This window comes from Zalophus californianus, chromosome 17 (assembly GCF_009762305.2).
Source record: "Zalophus californianus isolate mZalCal1 chromosome 17, mZalCal1.pri.v2, whole genome shotgun sequence".
NCBI classification, from domain to species: Eukaryota; Metazoa; Chordata; class Mammalia; order Carnivora; family Otariidae; genus Zalophus; species Zalophus californianus.
Window position 1 is genome coordinate 53697553 of NC_045611.1, and position 19156 is coordinate 53716708.

The 19156-nt window shown below is 59.8% G+C and overlaps 1 protein-coding gene across 1 annotated transcript; it reads right to left on the minus strand.

Annotated features, from left to right (window-relative positions):
• Window positions 1-64: 64 nt before the first annotated feature.
• KCNC3 (potassium voltage-gated channel subfamily C member 3) lies at window positions 65-15472 on the minus strand. The gene is given in 6 exon segments (XM_035724866.1): window positions 65-3103; window positions 7010-7115; window positions 7117-7136; window positions 7389-7580; window positions 9262-10369; window positions 14588-15472. Coding segments are annotated over 6 exon segments (2448 nt in total). The 3' UTR covers window positions 65-2966.
• Between the last annotated feature and the right edge of the window lie 3684 nt (window positions 15473-19156).

Consider the following 19156-nt stretch of genomic DNA (forward strand, 5'->3'; position numbering starts at 1 on the left):
AACTCCCACCCCGCCCCAGATCCGGAGACCTTCCCAGCAAACAGGATGCAACTTTTAAATGAAAAGGAAACTTTTATTTTGGTGGGAAGTGAGAGGGTGGGGGGGAAGGGGGCATGACACTTTTTCTTTGGGGAGGGCAGGTGACATGCGGCAGCTTCTGCATTGGGCGGTTCATGCACCCAGGGTGGGCGTGGGGGAGACTTGGGGGAGGGGCCATGCCGACCCCTCCCTCCCTGCCCTGGGGGTGGGCTGAGAAGACCCGCCATTAGCACCAGAGTTGGACGATTTGCAGACCTCCCCTCCCCACACTGACTCCGGACACCCGCCCCCATCCCTGAGAGCGCCCCCTCGCCACTCCTCCCACCTCCCACTTCGACAGGCCAGGCCCGCCCCGCCCACATTTGAGTGAGAAAATCTTATTGCTGTGTGTGTGATGGGGAGGAGGAGCCGCTGAACTCAGGAAGACCCCCGCCGTTCGTTCCTCCCCAATCGCCCCGCCCCCCGCCCCGTGTCCGTGCGTTCCCGGAGCGCAGGAGGGGCGCGACATGCGTGTGGGGAGCGCGTCATGCAGCGCATGCGTGTAGTTGCAGGCACCCTGGCGGCCGGGGAGAAAAGGGGAGCGGGACTTGGAAGTTGTCCCTTTAGCTCTCGCTCTTCCTCCCCGAATCCCACACTGTTGACTTGGGGGATGGGGGCGGTGGTGAAGGACGTGAGTCACGTTCTGTAGAGGTTTATGATTGTGATTATTTTTAAAAGCTGAACTAAAAAGCTGGGTACGTGTGGCAGATTGGCGAGCAGGGGGAGACGTTGGGAAGAGGTCTGTACCCTTCGGAAAAATCCTCACCCCCTTTCCCCTCACTGTTCGGCTTCCGTGAGGGTCAGGGGAATCTGGGGGCTATTTTTTTTTTAAGTAGTTAAACCCTTTGGCAATATAATCAGTCCCCACCCCAATACCCTGGTGTCTGGAGCCCCTAGCCCTTTGCCTCGCCCCACCCCGCTCCCACCAGAACCTGCCCCACCCCTCACCCCTGATTCGCCAGGGTTTAGGGTCCGAGGGAAGGATGGGGGGGACTCAAAATGTCCCTTGCATAGGAATCGTTGCATCAAGAATCGTGCTCAGTGACACCCCCCAACCCTCGGGTGGGTGGGGGGTTCCTGAGGCCGTGGGAGCAGAGGGAGGGAGGTTGCTAATTCCGTGGGCCTCCAGCTCCAAAAGGGGAGGTCCCCTCTAAGGATTCTGGGACCGGTGTGGTCTCTGGGCTTGGGGGAGGTAGCGCATCCTTGAGCCAGGATGGGATATGAGAAATGATCTTCCACCCGCGAGCATGGCGGGACGAGGAATGCCGGGGAAGGGTGGGCTGGGGTCCCAGCCGCGGTAGGTTTTGTCGTTTCCCAAGCTTCTGATGTTCCAGCGTCCCTTGACGGGGGCACAGCCTCTGCTGTAAGTGGAAACACTCTACCCTAAATAAACGGTGTCTGGGCCAGGCAGCAGTATCTGGACTTACCGGCTTCTGTGCAAGATGCCATAACAGACAAAACTTTTTAGATTAAGTGTCCTTGTACTGCCTAAAACCTTAGCACATCACCGGGGGTCCAAATATTCCCCTTCTGGGAAACACTGATGTCCATTAAGAGGGTCCCTTTGGGGCACCATTTAAGGGGAGGAGCTCTTGGAAGAGGCAGGGCTAGGCATAAGAAAGGGGATGCCCGGGGGGGAGGGGGGGCGGGCAGGGGGGAAGGTCTGGTTCCCTGGAATTGCAGACAGGTTGAGCCTATCTTGGAACTTCTAGCATCAGGAGAACCTGAGGTGGATGTCTGATGTCAGAGATTTGGGGATATTTGGAGGGGGGTAGGCCTGAGGATTTGGTGGTGTCCAAGAAATGTCCAAGTGTGGGAAGGATCTGGAGCATCCCAAAGGCTGAAAGTGAGCTGAAGGGCTGGGTTAAGTCTTGGAGATTTGAGGTGCTGGGATGCAGTCCAGGCAATGGGTGGGGCGGGGCTTGGGGGCAGCATCTGTATGCAGAGGTTAAGTCCCAGGACCCTGTGGCGATTTAGGGGATGCGGGGTGCCAGGGTTGGTCTCAGGAATTCTGGGTGCAGGCCTCATGTCCTGGTAATCTGGAGGGGGTGTTGGGGAATTTTGTGTGCTAGGGCCAGATCATCCCAGAAATTCTGAGATGGGAGGTCTGAGTCCATGCAGCAAGAATAGAGGCGAGCAGATCCCTTGGGGGGGTGGTCTGGGGAGGGATGAAAGGGTCACATCCACCAGAGGGATCCTCCTAAAGGCTGAGGGAGCAGCTGTCCACAGCACACGCCCTGTGCCTCTGCTTCTACCATCTGAGCTCAGCTCGTTTTGGGGGCTTGAGTTGACTGTTCCTCCTTACCCCACATTGTTGCTAATATATATGTATTTTTTACATCAATGTGATGGGTTGCCTTCCTGGGGTGAAGGGTAGGAGGCTAGGATACCCTCGCGTGGCTTAAAAGCCAGCCCGACTCCCTTGACGTCCCCGCCCCCTTCCCAGAATGCCCCTTCCCTCAGTCGCGTGGCATGCAGCCCCTGGCGGCTTATTGCTGAGGTGGACTTGGGGGCGGGGTCCAGGTTGAGGGAGGCATGCAGAGTAGGGGAGAGGCGCCCCAAAATGTAATTGGCATAATTTGGACTTATTTACAGGAGTTTATGGGAGCGGGAATTCCTATGGCTCATGGAGACCTGAGAAGGCTTTATTTGGGGGTGGGGGAGTGGAGAGTTGGGGGGGGCTGGACTTTGGCTCCTCCCCCTCCATCCTGGGGGCCCAGGTGGGGGTGAGGGGTCCGGGGGTGTCTGCTGGCGTCGTCGTCTCGGTTGCATATTATTAATGACTTTTTGATTTAAAAAAAAAAACCCTTTCCCCCACCCCCCACCCCCAGCTCCTTTGACCTTCTTCCCTGTCACCCCCGAGTCCCCCCACGGGGGGGAGGGGAGCGCTAGAGGATGGAGGGCAGGGTTGGGGGAGCGCGGCGGGCGGCCCTGGGAGAGCCAGGGGGAGTGGCAAGGGGCGCCAGGCGCAGGGACACCCCGCTCAGGCCCGCGATGCTGCTCAGGCTGCGGGATTTCTCGTAACCTGGGGGGGGGGGGGGAGGGGTCAGAAACACGGGAGGAAGCATGGAGATGGGGGTGCAGGGAAAGGGTCCAACAGGGATGCCGGGGAGAAACGGCCAGAAGGGATAAGAGACGGAGAAAGAGAGAGAGAGAGACAGAGAGACAGGAAAAGTCAAGAGACAGAAAGAGGTTAAGCAGAGGGTCAGGGATAGAGACGGTGAGGGAGACACAGGGGATGAGAGACGAGACAGTCAGGCACCGAGACATAACAAGACAGATGGCAGAGGCAGAGAGATGGACAGAGGCGGACCAAGGAGATGGAGAGAGAGGTGAACAAATTGGACAGTCAGCATCAAGGAGAAAGGTTCAGACATGGGGAGGGGGGAAGAGACCCAGGGTTAGGAGGCAGAGTGGCGCCCACCGAGCCTCCCTCACCCCACCCCCGCCGCAGCCCGCCCCCCACTTCCCCTCCCCCTCCCCCGTTGGCCCCCTTATCTGAGGCAAAAAGGTGGGGGGGGCAGCGAGGCGGATGGTGGGCAGCACGGGCATGGGGAGGGAGCTCGGGCATGGGGAGGGAGCTCGGTGGAATGCATGTAGGGGGAGCAGCCAGTGGGAGGGCTCGGTGGGGGCTGACCTAGTTGTGGGGAAAGGGTGAAAGGCAGGAGATGGGGCTGTGGGGGGGGGCAAGGAGGAAAAGCTAGCAGTGCCCCCCGGAGGGGCTAGAGAGCAGTCTGAGAGGGGCAAGGCTCACCTGAAGGTTGTAATGGGGTATCTTTAAAGGGTCATGAAGTCTTGAGGTGGAAACCTTCTGATGGGAAGGGGAAGGTTCTAACAGTGTCTTGATAGCCAAAGGGGTCTAAGACTGGGGAGTATGTGTGCGGTTTCTTGGGAAAGCTTGGGAAGATCTGAGTTCTGCCAGTGTCTGGGGGAAGTTCTAGTGCTTCTCTAAGCGATGCCAAGAGGTCTGTCTGGATAAGGGCGTCTTGACCACAGGAGAGGGGGCCTGGGGGGTGGGGGTTGGAAGCCCAGCATCTTGGGGACACCCCCTCCCAGCCATTCCCAATTGCTAACCTGGGGGGAAGGGGCAGGGGGGGACCGAGGGTCTCGCGAGGTCTCAGGCGGTGACAAGAGCTGGGGACAGAAATACACAGAGTCACGGCGGGGGGAGGGTGGTCGGGGGAACCCCCCAACACAGCCTCACTGTTGGGGGGACGGAGAAACGCCGGAATCTCTTCTTCCTCTCTGGTGTTTTCCGGGGGAAGGGGAGCAGTGAAATGGGGGCGGCCAAAGACATCAAATATGGAAGGAGCTTCCGGGGTGGCTGGGGGTGGGGGTGGAGGGGGGGAGGAGGACCAAGGAAGGGAGGTGGGGGGAGGGTTGGGGGAGAAGGGGGAACAGGTGTCAGGTGTTGGACTCAGGAGGTTGGTGTGAGAAGAAGGGGGGTCATGGGGTGGGCAAGGGGCGGGCTAGGGGGAAGGGTCTTGGGAGAAGGAATGGGGGGACAGTAGTGGAAGGGGGGGTCACCCAGGAAGGACAGAGAGAAAGGGAGGAGCTTGGGAGTGCAGGAATGGGGAGGGATCCAGGACCCAGGGGCAGAGAACTCAGTCAGCCCCATCAGCTCCAGCCATTATTTGAGTTCAGTGAATGGATTTTGGCATCAGAGGCAAGAGCAGCGAAGACCTCCACCCACCCCACCCCCACTCCACCCTCCCTTCCATTCCCAAATCCTCCCCACTCCCTCTGCCCCTCAATTCCCTGGGGGCCCATCTAGATCTGGGGGGGGAACAAAGGGTGGAACGGGACTGGGTGCAAGCAGGGGGAGGGGTGAGGTGGGAGCAGGGAAGGGGGGGATGAGATGAAAATGGAGGATGAATTGGGGCGGATGGAGGGATGGAGTGAGAAGAGCCACAGTCCCTCCTGGACTAGGAGCCTGGAAGCCTGGGTTCTCGTCCCTGTCTGCTCTGTGGACGGGGTTGCTCATGGCCCCCCTGAACTTCTGTGAAACAAGGGGCTTGAGACAAGGGTGTCCCTGCAGGCTGCAGACAGGGACTCTTTGGGCTATATCTCTGTATTTCTAAAGAAGGTTCCCCAGATGGTTGCTGAGGGATTAGGTGATAGATAGGTCAAGTGCCTTCAGGCAGCTTCCTGTCACTTTGAAGATCAAATCCAGCCTCTCACCAAAACCCCTCATGATCCTTCCCCTGCATACTCTGTCTGACACCCCCCTCCCCTCAGCTACTCAGTTCCAGCCACACTTCCCTCCTTGCTCTTCCTGTGACAAACCAAGCTCATCCCACCTCAGCACCCCCTGGACCTTTGCACTTGCTGTTCCTTCTGCCCCACTGGCCCTTTTTACCGTTCAGGTTTCTGTGTTACCTCCTCAAAAAGGCCTTTGCAGAACCCCCTCATCTGAAGTGGCCAGAGTAAGCATCTTGTTCGTTTATTTGATTTTCTGCTGCCTCTGATCAGGAGGTGGCAAACTTTTCCTGCAAAGGGCCAATTCCTAAATATTTTCAGCTCTGTGGGCCACACGTTCTCCATGGCAACTCATCCACTCTACTGTTGTAGCACGACAGTGGCTGTGTTCCAATAAAGCTTTATTTACAAAACAGCTTGCGGGCAGACCTGGCCCATGGGCTGAAGTGTGCCAACCTGTGCTGTAGCGCGTATGCTCTGCGATGGCAGATTCTTGCTTTGTGCACTGCCCAATCTCCAGTGCCTGGAACTGCGCCCTCAGTAATTAGCTGCTCCATGGATGGATGGATGGATGGATGGATGGATGGATGGATGGATGGATGGAGGAAGCAAGCTCTATGTGTTAAGTTAGGGTTGCTATGAAGATTGCAGAATATGTGTTCACTTCTGGCATGAGATAAATGCTAGACTGTGTTTACTGAAAGATTCATCTACGACCTCGCCACTCTGTCCCCTCCATCTCCCCACTGCCAGGCCCCTAGCCTTGTCCCTCCCGACCCCACCCTGATCCCTGACTTCCTCTACCTTGTCCCTTCCTCTCCATCCCTGTGCGCACCCCTGAACCGGGCCCAGGTGGCATCCTACCCCTGGACCTTCATCCCAGCCTCCTGACCTCCAGTCCATCCACACACAGCCCAGGAGCTGACCTGCCCTCCCCGGGGCCCTAAACAAGGTCCTGGACCTTCAGCCCCGCCCGGCTTTCCTGCCTGTCTACTTGCCAGTCCCCAGTCTCCTCAGCTTTTCTTGTGCTGGTCCCTCTGGCAGCTACCCTCTAATGGGATCACTTCTCCACTTGAGGTCAGGCTAACTCCAGACATCAGTTCCTTCAGGAAGCCTTCCCCGTCACTTCCCTCCTACCCGGGGGGAGTTTCGAGTGTTCCTCATACTGCGCGTCCCTGTGCTACCTCCACTTCCAGAGATCACCTCAAATAGGGACTTTCAAGGTCCGTGTCTGCCTCTCCCATCAAACTGGGAGCTCCTCTGGGGGCGCGGGAATGGTCTTCTTCCCTGCTGACTGCCTGTGCCTAGCACTGCGCCAGGAACGTGCGGGTACTCTGTAAGTGCTGGCCAGTTCACAAGCCACTGGGTGAGTGACTGAGTCTTCCTCACCCCGGCTTGCACCCAGAAGTGTCCTGGGTGTGCACCCTGTTTTCTTAATTGAATTTAAAAAAAAACACCCAAGGGGAGGCAGGGAGAGAGATGTGGATGGGGGTGAGGATGGGGGGGTCAGTCGTGAGGGCAGGGAAGGGAGGTCAGGCACATGGTGAGGAGGGCTGGGTTAGTTCTGGGGGGTTAGTCCTGGGCAGGTGGGTGTGGGGTCAGTGTCATGGCTGCAGGTTAATCGGATGGAGCTGTTCAGTGAGGGGAAGGGAGTCTCGGTCAGTGGGGGCTGCATGTTCTCAGAGGGGTTAGTCAGGAGGGAGGTGGGGATCAAAGTGGGGGGGCTACTTACCCCGGGGGAAGGGGATTCGTCCGCTAGGGGGATATCCAGGCTGCAGCGTTGGCGTTGAGGTCGGGCAAGAAGCTTGGGGGACCTGGCTTACGCCAGTCTGGGGGGGGCAGTGGGGGAGCACCAATGGCTGGGGGTGGGGGAAGAGGCCAGAGGGTCCAGGGTGGGGTGGGGGGGGGGAGATGGAGATGGAATAAAGACAGGTGAAGGGTCAGTGGCGAGGAAATTTGGGCGTGGGGGGTCTGGGAGGAAGGGAATTTGGGGCCAGGGGATGGGTGAAGGGAAGTCCAGCACCTCCTCCCCCATCTCCCTCTCCCCCCTCCCCTGAGGGAGGGAGAGAGAGAGAGGGAGGGTCCCAGGGGGCCGGTGGAGGGCACCTCACCTTTCCGGATGGAGCCATCAGGGGAAGGGGCATAGTCGGTGAGGAGGAAGCAGGCTCGGTCCCGGCTATAGCGTCCTCGGCTCCCGGGGGTGATGGGGCTCTTGTCTTCTGGGGACATGGCGGGCTGGTCGATGGCTGGGCAGTCCTCGTGGGCGAGCGCAGCTGCAGCAGGGTCCCCATTGGGGCGTGGATCTGTGCCGGGGGGTCAGACAGAGACACAAAGGAGTGAGGTGTGGGAACTCAAGGTGGGGGTGAGATTAGCAAGGAGGGTGTTGGAGCATGTTGGGTGCCGGAAGTAGATGATTGAGGGGCAGGGGGTCCCGAGGAGGTGACAGGAGGGTGCACAACTGGAAGCAGGGTGTCAGGGTGTGCGCGTGGTGGGCTGAGGGAGCAGGTCATTGGGGGAGGGTGTTGAGCGCTGGGAAGGACAACAGGGAGAGAGAAGGGTGGTTAGGCGTGGGTGTGGAGGGAGGGTGTTGAGTGGTAGGAAGTGGTGGTCGGGCCAGGTGTTGGGTACTGGGCAGGGCAGGACTCGGGTGGGGTGTTGGGCACTTGGAGGGTGGTTGGGAAGCGAGCTGGGTGCTGGGAAAGAGGCTGGGTTAGAGTGCTGGGTGGGCAGTTGGTTGAAGTGAACTAAGCAGCGCAGGACTGGGGTGCAGTGTTGGGTTGGTAGGGTGCATGGCTTGGGATGGGTTTGAAGGATGGCTGGGGGATCTAGGGGGCTGGGAGGGAGTTGTTAGGGAGGGTGTTGGGTGCTGGAAAGGGCACAGTGGGGAAGGTTTGGGAAGGTGACAGAGGAGGGAGGGGGAGGTGGGGGTCCCCCAGGCTTTGACTTAAGCTATTTTTAATTGGTGTGAAACTGGGTCAGCGGCTGAGGGAGCAAGATGAGGGCCGAGCGGCCCAGCTCCCTTTCTTGACCTACTTAAGTCACGGGGGTGGGGCCCACCAGCCTCTCCCTGCTCCGGACTGCAGCCCCCAATCATCGCCTCAGAGATGCAGACTCTCTGGGGTGGGGGTGGGGGTGGGGGGGTGCAACACTCGGTCAACTTTCTTCTCCCTCATCTCCTTCGCTTCACCTCTTTATCTCGGCAGCCTCTCTGTGAGTCTTTCAGACCCGTCTCAGGCTGCTCTCAGAGCCAGAGACGGGGCCCTGGGACCCGAGTCACCGTCACGTGGCCGGTCGCCCTCTGGGCCTGTCTTCCTGGCCTCTATCTGCCTTTGGGTTTTTAAGTCTCCTCTCCTCTCTTGGGATGCGAAGGATTCGGGCAAAGCGGACAACCCGCAGGAAGCCCAGCACGTCTTTAGCAGCCTTGGAGCTGAGGCCTGGGAGTCCCACCTCCAGACAGAAGGGCAAGATGGCCACACAGTCGAACCTGAACTCTCTGCCACTGACCCCCGCCCCGCCGCCCCCGCTCCCTCCATCTGTCCTCTCTCTCCCGCTCTCAGGGACAATCGTTTCTGTCGCTTTTAGACGCTCTTCTCAGGGTCATGGCTGGAAGACTCAGAGGCTGCAGCTGTCCCTTGGCCAGGTTTCTGGCCCACCTGTGATTCCCATGTTAGACCCACTCTGTGCCTGCGTCTGAGTCCCCCTCGCCGGAGGCTCATGACTCGGCCTCCCTGGTCCCCTGGAATATCATGGCTGTCCCCGGAATATCTGTCTCTCCGCAAACGGTCTCTCCCACAGAATCTGTTTCTGTGCCTTTTCACTGACCTCAGCAATAGCTGTTTGCTCTTCCCTCTCCCCTCTGCTGTGACACCCCCCCCCATTCTCTTAACCTCAGCAGTGACCTCCTGCCCCCTTGAAACCTCTCCGCCTCCTCCCACGGGTCTCTGCCTGTGATCCCCCCACCCACCCCTCATGCACCCTTCTCACCTGCCCGGTTGATCTCAATGACTTCCTCCTGAGCCAATGGGCAAGGCTCCCCAGGGGCTGGCAGAGGAGGCAGCCCCATGATCCCGAGCCCACCCGCTCCCCCCCTGAGCAGCCCGGGGTGCGTGTGGGGGCCCGGTGGGTAGGCCCCAGCCACAGTCACCCCCACGGAAGGTGGGGTGATGGGGGGCGGGGGGCTGATGCCACCGCTGCCGTGGTGGGGGTGGTGCGGGGGTGGCGGGGGAGGGTCGGGCTTGCAGTAGTTTGGAGAGCCGGGCTGCGGGGGGCGGGGGATGTGTTTGTTCTTCTTCTTGGGCAGCTTCTGCTTGGCCATGGCCAGCGAATAGTACATGCCAAAGTTGTTGACAATGACGGGCACGGGCATGGCGATGGTGAGCACCCCCGCCAGGGCACACAGTGCCCCGACCAGCATCCCCGACCACGTCTTGGGGTACATGTCTCCGTAGCCCAGGGTCGTCATGGTGACCACGGCCCACCAGAAGCCAATGGGGATGTTCTTGAAGTAGGTGTGGTTGGAGCCCAGGATGTCATCGGGGTCAGCGCCAATGCGCTCCGCGTAGTAGATCATGGTAGCGAAGATGAGCACGCCCAGCGCCAGGAAGATGATGAGCAGCAGGAACTCGTTGGTGCTGGCACGGAGTGTGTGGCCCAGCACGCGCAGCCCCACAAAATGGCGCGTGAGCTTGAAGATGCGAAGGATTCGGACAAAGCGGACAACCCGCAGGAAGCCCAGCACGTCTTTAGCAGCCTTGGAGCTGAGGCCTGAGAGTCCCACCTCGAGATAGAAGGGCAAGATGGCCACACAGTCGATGATGTTGAGGCTGCTCTTGAGAAATTCCACCTTGTCCGGGCAGAAGGTGATGCGCATGAGGAACTCGAAGGTGAACCAGACCACACACACGCCCTCCACATAGGTCAGGAAGGGCTCCGTCTCCACCTCCACATTGGTGATGTTCTCTGGTGGAGCCCCGGGGATCGGGGAGGCCTGTGTCACCGTCTTGTTGCTGATATGGATGAAGCCTTCGTGGGTCTCCAAGCAGAAGGTGGTTATGGAGATGAGGATGAAGAAGAGGGAGGCGAAGGCCACATACTGTGAGGCAGGGCAGGAGAGAGAGGGCAAAAGGTGACCCAGGCATCTGGTCAACCAGCCATATCCACAAGGCCCTCCCAGTGGCCCCTCTTCCCAGCCCCCAAAATCCCCAGAAACCCCATGCCTCCATCACAGCCTGCATCCTGCTGTCCCCTCTAACGCTGAAAAAAGGGAGGGAAAGGAGCAGGCAGCTCTCCCCAGCTTGGGATAGGAGCTGGCTCCAGCAGTGGAAACAGATGGGCAACTGTTTTCATGGAAACAGCAATTTCTGGTCCTTTACTCTGTCTCGCAGACCACTTCCCCATACCCTGTGTCCCATCTCAGGACTCCCCAGCAGGGTCCGAGGATTCTGGGGGGAGGCGTGGGGTGAGACCAAGATCACTCACCGTCTGTCTATCAGAGGCTTTGGAGTTCGGCTTGGAGCCAAGGGAAGGGGAAGCGGAGAAGGTGGGTGCGGAGGCAGAATCCCCGAGATGGTTAAGAAAACCTGGATTTGAATCCAGCTTTTCCTGTGCCTAATTTGGGCGAGGAGATTAAGCTGTCCACACCTCGGTGTTTTTTTTTGTTTGTTTGTTTTGTTTTGTTTTTTACCAGATTATTATGAGGATTATATGGGTATACAAAAGTCCTGGCTCCAGAAACAGTGCTTGGCCCAGCGTCTGGAACTCAGTAAGAAAGCCTGAGCTCCTATTAGGGTATGTGGGCATCAGTTAGTTGGGGGCAAGGTCCGGGCCTTCGGAGAGGAGCCAGGGTTTTAAGGACCCTGGTTCCAATGCCCGGCCTCAGAGAAGGGAGAAAGCTGGGTGTCACCCTCACCCAGAGAGAACAGTAAATGGCTGGAACCACAGAGGGGTATTAGGGCCATAAATAGGAAAAGAAGTGAAGGGTGAAGTCTGCAAAAATCGAAAAGGATAGAAGCAAGGAGGGCTGGGGTTTCAGGCTCTAGAGAGGAAGGGAGGGTGGGGGGGGGGCTAAGCGTCAGGGGAGATGGTGGAGCTAGGGCCATAGAGGTGAGGAGGCTTTAGCCAAAAGTGCAGAGAATGGGGTGGGGCACACATGGGTTATTTCAAGATGGGGAGGACCAGAGTCCTGCACTCAGTGGTGTGGATTTTGAGGAAAACCTTGAGGAGCAGAGGGGGATGCAGTCAAGATCTCAGAGAAGGAAGGAGACAGAGCTGGCCCCTGGAGGTGACAGTGGGCTTTATCAAATATGCAGAAAGGAGAAGAAGAGAGTGGGGTTAGTGCCTTGCAGGGAGGAGATGGGTGTTAAGGCAAAGAGGGGGCTTTAACCAGTTGGGTAGAGGAGGAAGGAGGGCCTGGGTAGCTTGAGTTTTAATCAGGGATGCAGAGAAAAGCGGGGGCCCAGGGTCCCACTGCAGACAGGACCCCAGACCTTGGGGTGGGCTGGGGGCCTGCACAGCCCCTCAGCCACTCTCCTTCTTCCACAGGGCTGGGGGGCGGGGTCTGGGCTTGGGAAGGCCCAACTTTGAAGCGCAGAGCAGAGAGGGCCCTGGACCCTGGGGTGGGCTGGGGTCAGCGCTGGCCTTCTCTGCCCCGCCCCCCTCCTCGTTTCTCCGCAGTGGTTTAAGAGGCCAGAGGCCGCCGCACAGCGCATGCCCGGTGCTCCTACGCCCCCTCCGAGCCGGGTGCGCGGCGCAGGCTGCGGCACCGCAGTGGGGGCGGGCCGGCCAGGCCGGGGGGCGGGGCGTGCGGCGGCCAGCACCGCGGCCAGCTCCCCCGCCGCAGTGCGCAGCCGCCGCGGCTGAGAGCGGTCTTAACCCCTTCCGGGCCGGAGCAGAGCAAGGAGGGCGCAGCCGCAGAGCCGCCGCTTCACCTCGGGAGGCCGCGGGCCAGGAGTTTAACTCCTACCCTCCCAGGGCAAGGAAGGAAAGGTGGGCAGCCCGTCGCAGTGCACAGCTGTAGGGGCTGGACAGCGTCGGGACCGGTTTAACCCCTTGCCCCGAGGTGGTTCAAAAGCAGAAGGGGCAGGAGGGCAAGGAGTCCCCGCAAGAAGGAAAGGAAAAATTACGCGAGGGGAGCGAGGATGAGGTAGGGCCGTACTCTCCACGTTGCACTGGCCTCTGCTCCCAACTCTGTCAAGCTCTCTCACTTGTAGCTTGGAAAGTACTTGGCAAGCCGACACTCAAAACCGTTTGTGGAGTAAGTGAGTGACAAGACCCCTCCCCCGTAACTGTCCCGAACCTCTATTCTCACCTCAGCACCCTTCAATGGGGTTACGAGGGAAGGGCGCCCCAGGCCATGGGGGAGGAGGCCACTCAGAGGCCTGAGGGGGCATTTAGGGCCAAGTCCCTTCGGAACCTCCTCCTCCCCACCTCCCCCCTCCCCAGCCCCAAATCTCGCCAACTCAGCGCTTCCTGGGACCAAACTTTATGCGGTGCCTCTGGGCTCCCCCCCCCCCCCCCCCGGCTTCGCACCCTCCCCTGGCGCGAATGCGGCACTGCGGCTCCGCGTCCTTCCCGGCCCAGGACACGGCACGGTGGGGGGAGGGGGGCGGACCGGTTCCTCCGGGTGTTTGGGTGGCCGGGAGGCTAGGAGGGGGCCCCGGAGTTGTTCCTCTTTCCCCTCCTTTCTGATCCCCCCCATTTTGAACTGTCCCCCTCTCTTCCAACACAGGGAGGAAGTTAGTAGGAGGAAGAGGTTCAAGGGAGAACAAAGGGGGAGGGTAGCTATTTAACCTAGGAAGTTAGAGATGTTTGAAGGAAGTTTTGGGGGGAAGATGAAGGGAGCTTTGGGGAAAATCTGGCATTTCAAAGGGAGATAAGGCTAGAGTGTGTGCACTCTGGTTCACTTTTGGGGTAGGGGAGCAGAGGTTCCCAGTCCTAGGGTTTGGATGGTGGGAGGGTGGGGAGCTTGGGAAAGAGGGAGTGAGCAGGGCGGGGGTAGGGGCCAGTGGAAAGATACCAAGGCAGAGTGGAAAGAATTGGAAGGTACTTTGGGAAGGAAGTTTTGGGACAGATAAATGGGGGGGAGGAGTCCCAAAGATTGAGGTTCGTTAAAGTTCTGGAACAGGAGGAAAAGTCAGTTGATTGACTTGGAAAAGGACTGGGAGGCTCTGGATGGGGGACCCCAGAGATAAAGAGTGGGAAGGGAGAAGAAGCTGGGAGAATCTGTGGATGAAGAAGGCATATGGGAGCTTCTGGAGAGGAAAGACATATTATGGGGGCTCAAGACTCTTCTGGAGACACTGAGGAGGAGTGTGAAAGGCTTGGGGGAAGTCTGGAGCTTTATAGGGAAAGTCCTTGGGATGGGAGTTGGCGTGGAAGATGCAGGAAGATATGTGAACACAGAGACACAGAGGGGACTGGATAGGGTCCCAGGAGGGAAGGCTCCCCAAGACTCCGTGTTGCAGTAGGGGGAGGGGGAAAGTGTGCTAGCTAGAGCAAGTGGTTTGGGGATTCACAGGGGTCCAGGAGGCTCTGAGATTGAGGCGGAGCCTTCTAAGCCTTTAAGAGCAGAAGTGGGGTTCAAAAATAGCCAGAAAACTCAAACTTGGAGAGAGGGGGAGGTGCAGGGAGAGGGGCATAGGGAGAAATAGTCAGGGAGGTGTTGGGAGAACCCGAGGGACTGAGGGTTGGAGAAGGGGCTTCCGAGGAGCTGCAGCGGGGCAGGGAAAGGAGGGGGCAGTGTTCACAGGGTCTGGGACGCTGAAGGTTAAGAAGGGAGGTCTTCTGAGGGTCTGGGGATGGTCCAAGAAACTGAGGGCTGCAGAGGGGTTCTCTAGGGATCTGAGGGGTTACCAAGAGAGGTGAAAAGGATTCACAGGGGCTCAGAAGACTCGGGACTGGAGAAAGTTCTTCTGAGGGTCTCAGAGGAGTCCAGGAAAGGGGGTAGTGAGGTTGTTCAGAGAAGCCCAAGAGATTCACAGTCGGGGCAGAAGTTTCTCAGAGTGCTGGGTAGCCTAGGGAAGCCGGCTGGGGTTTGGAGGGATCTGGGGGATTCTGAAGGTTGCGGAAGCGTCTTCTGAGGATCTGGGGATGGTAGGGAGAGGGTGTGTGTTCAGAAAAGTACAGGAGTCTCGGGGTTGGAGAAAGAAGCTTCTTCTCTAGAAGAGCCTGGGAGGCCCAGAGACCAGGAAGGCCGGGGGCGGGGGGGTGCTGGGACGGGCCAAGGGGTTCTGAGGGTTAGGATGGGGCACTCCTAAGGGGCTGGGACCTGGAGGAAATGGGGGAGTGGTGGGGGCTCCGAGAGCGCGCTCACCCTGGCGGCCCGCGACGAGTAGGGGTCCTCGAAGAGCGCCCACACACGGGGCTGCCAGCGGCGCCACCACGTGCCGCCTGCGCCGCCCGCGCCCCCTGGCGGCCCCCCGGCGCCGCCGCCCGCGTCCTGGAAGCAGAGGCGCTTGAGCTCGCCGCCCGCGCCGTCCAAGCCGCCGCCGCCCGCACCCGCCTCGTCGTCCAGGCCCGCGTCGTGGGCGCCGGCGGCGTTGGCGGCGTTGGCTGCGCCCGCTGGGTCCGGAGCCTCGAAGGAGTCGAGCGCCTCTTCGGCGTCGCGGTGCTGCCGGTAGGTCATCCAGCAGCAGGCCTCCACGTCGGTCTCGTCGATGCCCCAGAAGCCGAGCTCCTCCTCGAAAAGCGGCCCGCACACGTCGGCCGGACAGTGCAGCTTGCCTGTGCGGTAGTAGTTGAGCACGTAGGCGAAGACTCCCGGGTGCCGGTCAAAGAAGAACTCGTCAGCGCCGGGATCGTAGTCGAAGCGCGCCGCCGCCTCGGGCTCCGTCAGGCCGGCCAGCCGCGTCCCCGGCAGGGTGCGCAGCGTCGAGCGGTACGTCTCATGGCGCACGCCGCCCACGTTGATCACGATCTTGCCGCTGTCGCCACCGCCGCCGCCGTGCCGCCCCATGGCCGCCGCCGGCAGCCCGGGGCATGGCTCGGCGCGCCGGCCCCCGGGCCCGCGAGGTGCCGGGGGGCCCGCCGAGGACGCGGCGGGGCCGGGCTGCGCAGACTGCTGCTGCTGCAGCGGCGGCGGTGACGGCGGCGGGGGCAGCGGCGGCGGGGACTCGGGCGGCTGCGGCGGTGGCGCCGGCTGCTGCTTGCTGGCCCCCTGGCGCCCGCGGAAGGACGAGACGCAGACTGAGCTCAGCATTGGACGGGGGGCGGGGCGGGAGGGGCGGGGCGTCGGGGGCGGGGCCGCAGGGGGAGAGGCAGACAGGATTGGGTGGAGGAGGCGACGAGTGGAGGGGGCGGGGCCGCGGTGGGGGAGGAACAGAACTGATTGGTCTGGGGGAGGTAGGGCGGGGCTGAGGCCGCGAGAAGGTCGGGGACTCCTCACAGCCTAGCTGGACGGGGCGGGGCTGCAGGTGAAGCACACCGATTGGATCTTTCCGAGAGAAGGGGCGGGCGGAGCGAGGTGTTAAGGGGGCGGGACCGGCAACTAAAGCTGCGGGGCTGTGCCGCACCGGGAAAACGGAGGAGGTGGGACTAGATATGAGATCTGATTGAACTGAAAAAAGGAGCGGGTTCAGCAGAGGAAAGGGACACGTCCAAACTATTTAAAGACTTCTGACTGGCATGGGGGAGACGGTCCTGATTGGACAGAGAAAGGACCTAAAGAGCTGGCAAGCAGGGGGCGGATGGAGACATCCGGCTTGGGCCCCTAACTTTGCTTTGTCGCGCGGCAGGGCGGACCCTAAGAAGAGGCAGGGCCTGAGAAAGAAACAGTCCTAATTGGGCTGGGAGAGTGAGGGGGCGAGACTGAACGAGGGGCGGGAACTGGAAATGGAGTGTAGGGAGTACTTTCGCGCGAATAGCACTAGGCTGGACTGAAAGGAGGAATAGGGACTGAGACCCAGTGAGGAGGAGCGGACATAAGTGAAGCCTGGAAACCTGAGAGCGTCTGGCTAGGACTAAGAAAGGGGGCGAAGTAAGGAAGGGGAGGGTCAGGGGCTGCAAGTTTGGCCTGGTTAGACGGGGGTGGGCCGGGAGAATGAGCGTCAGGATGGATGGAACGGGACTGAGGATGGTGGGTGGGGTCTACGAATGGTAGAATGCCTTTTGAAGGCGCTGTGGGAAGGCAAGACTTAAGGGAGGAGCCGGGTTCTAAGAGGCTTGAAAGCAACCAGGCTAGGCGGGGGTGGGGCAGGGTTCAGAGTAGAGAACGGTTAATGGGTCCGCTACGGGAAAGGTGAGACCTGCAGGGTACAAAGCTACTGGGCTGGTTGGAAGGGTGGGACCTGGAATGGGGAGTCTTGGGGCTCAGAGAACCTGGGAGAGAGTCATAAGAGTCAGTGGGGCTTCAGAGGGCGATACAAGAATTTCCAACTGGTGATGAAAAAGGGACCAAGTCTACACAACAGCGGACTGCAGACTGGAGAACCAAGGGATGGATGAGGACTGGTGAAGAGGGAGCCTTAAGGGCGGTGGAGGGGAGAAACCTAAGCGCCGGGAAGTCTAGGCTAGGCTGAGGAAATAAGCCGCGCCAATGAGAAATGGGGCGGGGCTAGGTGTCCAGGAGTCCTGGCGGGAGAGGAGAGGAGGGTTGGGGCGGGGCTAGCTGAGGGGCGTGCCCGGCCCCGCCCCCGTGGCTGGCCAGACGCCGGGTAGCAGGGCGCAGGCGCTGGGGCGGGGCCAGCGGCTGCTGCCGGGGCTGCGGCGGGAGAAGGCGGTGCCTGCGGGAGCGAAGGGGGCGGGTCAGGGGCTGCGGGCTTCCTCCCGCGGCACTATCCCTGGCCCGCCGCCTCCCAATGCAGGTGCGGCGGCTGGTTCGTATCGCCTACCCACCCACCCCCGCTCCCGTTTCTGTGTCTCTCGATGTCTTTCTCTCCCCTTTCTCTGAGTATTTTTCCCCTCGTCTCTGCCTTCATCACTCGGAGACTGTGGCCCCTCTTTTCTAAGTCTCTACCCTCCCTCTGGGTCTCTGTCCCATTATTCTCTCAATGTGTCCCCCTCCCTCTGAGTCTTTGCCCCCATCCTCTCCCCCCAACTGTGTCTCTGTCCCCCGACCCCCAGTCTCTTTCTCCTGGTCTCAGGGATTTGCCTCTCTCTGGGCCTCTGTCCCCTCCCGGTTTCTGTCCCTTCTCTTTGTGTCTCTGTTCTCCACTCCCCCTCCCCCGCTCCCGCCTCGCCAGTCTGCCCCCTCTCTGGGTCGCTGTCCCCCTTGCTCTAGGCCCCTGTCTCCCTCTCCCTGGGTCTCTGTCCCCTCCAGCCCTCTGTCCCTCTTCTTTGTGCCTCTGTCCTCCACTCCCCTCTCCCAATCTGTACGCCCCACCCCAGTCTCTGCCCATTCATCTGCGTTTCTGTTCCCCTTGCTCATGTTCTCTGACAACCTCCCTCCTAGTGTCTTTTTTCCCTCCTCCACAACTTTCCCTCCTCTGTAGGTGCCCTTTCTCTTTCTGCCCTTTCTTTTTCTCTCTGTCCCCCTATTCAGGTCTCTATCCTTGCTCCCTGTGTCTCTTTCCTCTATATCCTCTTCCCCCTTCTGAGTCTCTGTCCCCCCTTCTTTGGGACTTTGTCCCGCTGTCCTTTGGTCTTTGACACCCCCCCATCACCCCCTCTAACCCCGATCTTGGCCAGGACTCCAGGCTGCGTCACTGCGGAGAGAGTTGCAGAAGTGGGGCCTGTCCTGCAGACCAGGGAGGTAGTTTCCCTCACCCCTCAGACCCTGGGCTCCCCCACTGTCCCCAATTGAGTATCCTTAATCCAGTATCCTTGGGCAGTCCTGAAGCCCCCAATGGGACCCAGGAAGGCAGAGAAAAGACATCGGAGCTTCCTACTCCTTTCTGCCCTGAATTCTGGTGTATCCCCAGGCAGAAGCAGTGAATCTTGAGGTGAGGGACTGGACTTAGGTTGAGGCTTGAGTGAGGTTTTTGGGTTGAGTGAGGTTTTTGGGCAAGTCGGGAGTCGGGGTGGAGCCTGGAGCAGGGGTTAGGTAGGTCCTAGGGCTGGGAGTAGGGGCTAGAAAAAAACCTAAATCAGCCATGCTCCCTTATATCCTCTCCCCTCCCCCCAACTCTACTTTTCTCTTCTGCTTTTGACAGCAGCCAGGCACGGGATCGAGTGACCAAATCAGCGTTTTTGCAGAGGTCAGAAGGTGTGGGAGAAGGTGTGAAGGAGAGGGAGGGGGCTGCCATAGGGGAGAATATGGGATGAGACTCCAGATTAGAGACCATGGGAGTGGGGAGGAGGCCCCAGGACAGGGAGTAACAGGATAGTCCAGACTCCATCAGGCCCTGGGAAAACTGAATGCCATCATTCCCTCATGGCCCTCCCCAGGCCCCAGCAGGTTATCTGTGGGGATTTGTGAGCCTGGGTTCTGTACCCATGGGGTAGGCTTCTGGAGGCATAACGTAGGTTCTGGTTATGGGACACCCGGCCCTGCAAACAGACCAGAGGGAAGTGGACTCGATTTTTGGTGATAGACACCAGTAGGGTGTAGGCCAATGTCCGTCCTGGTCTTCAGACCTTTCCCACCCCTCCTCCTTCCCAATCTATCCTTTCCCTGCTCCTCCAGGCACAAAATTCCTGAAAGCTCCAAACTCCCACCTCCGTCATCCTCGGTGCCTTCTCTTAATTAACTTCCCCTCCCCCATTCTCCAAGACCCTGGAATTGGGAAAGGGTCTCCCGCTTCCCGATTTCTAGGACCCCAGCTTCGTTCCTCCGCCCCCATTCCTATCAGTTCTAAATCTAGGAAAGAGGGTCTCCTGAACACTAAAGCTGAAAATATGGAGACTCTCTGCCTACGATCCTTGGTTCCCCAGACCCTCCAAGAACCCTGGCCCCCAAACCTCGTTATTAAGGGAGAATCTCTCCGCTGTAATTTTTGAGTCCTCA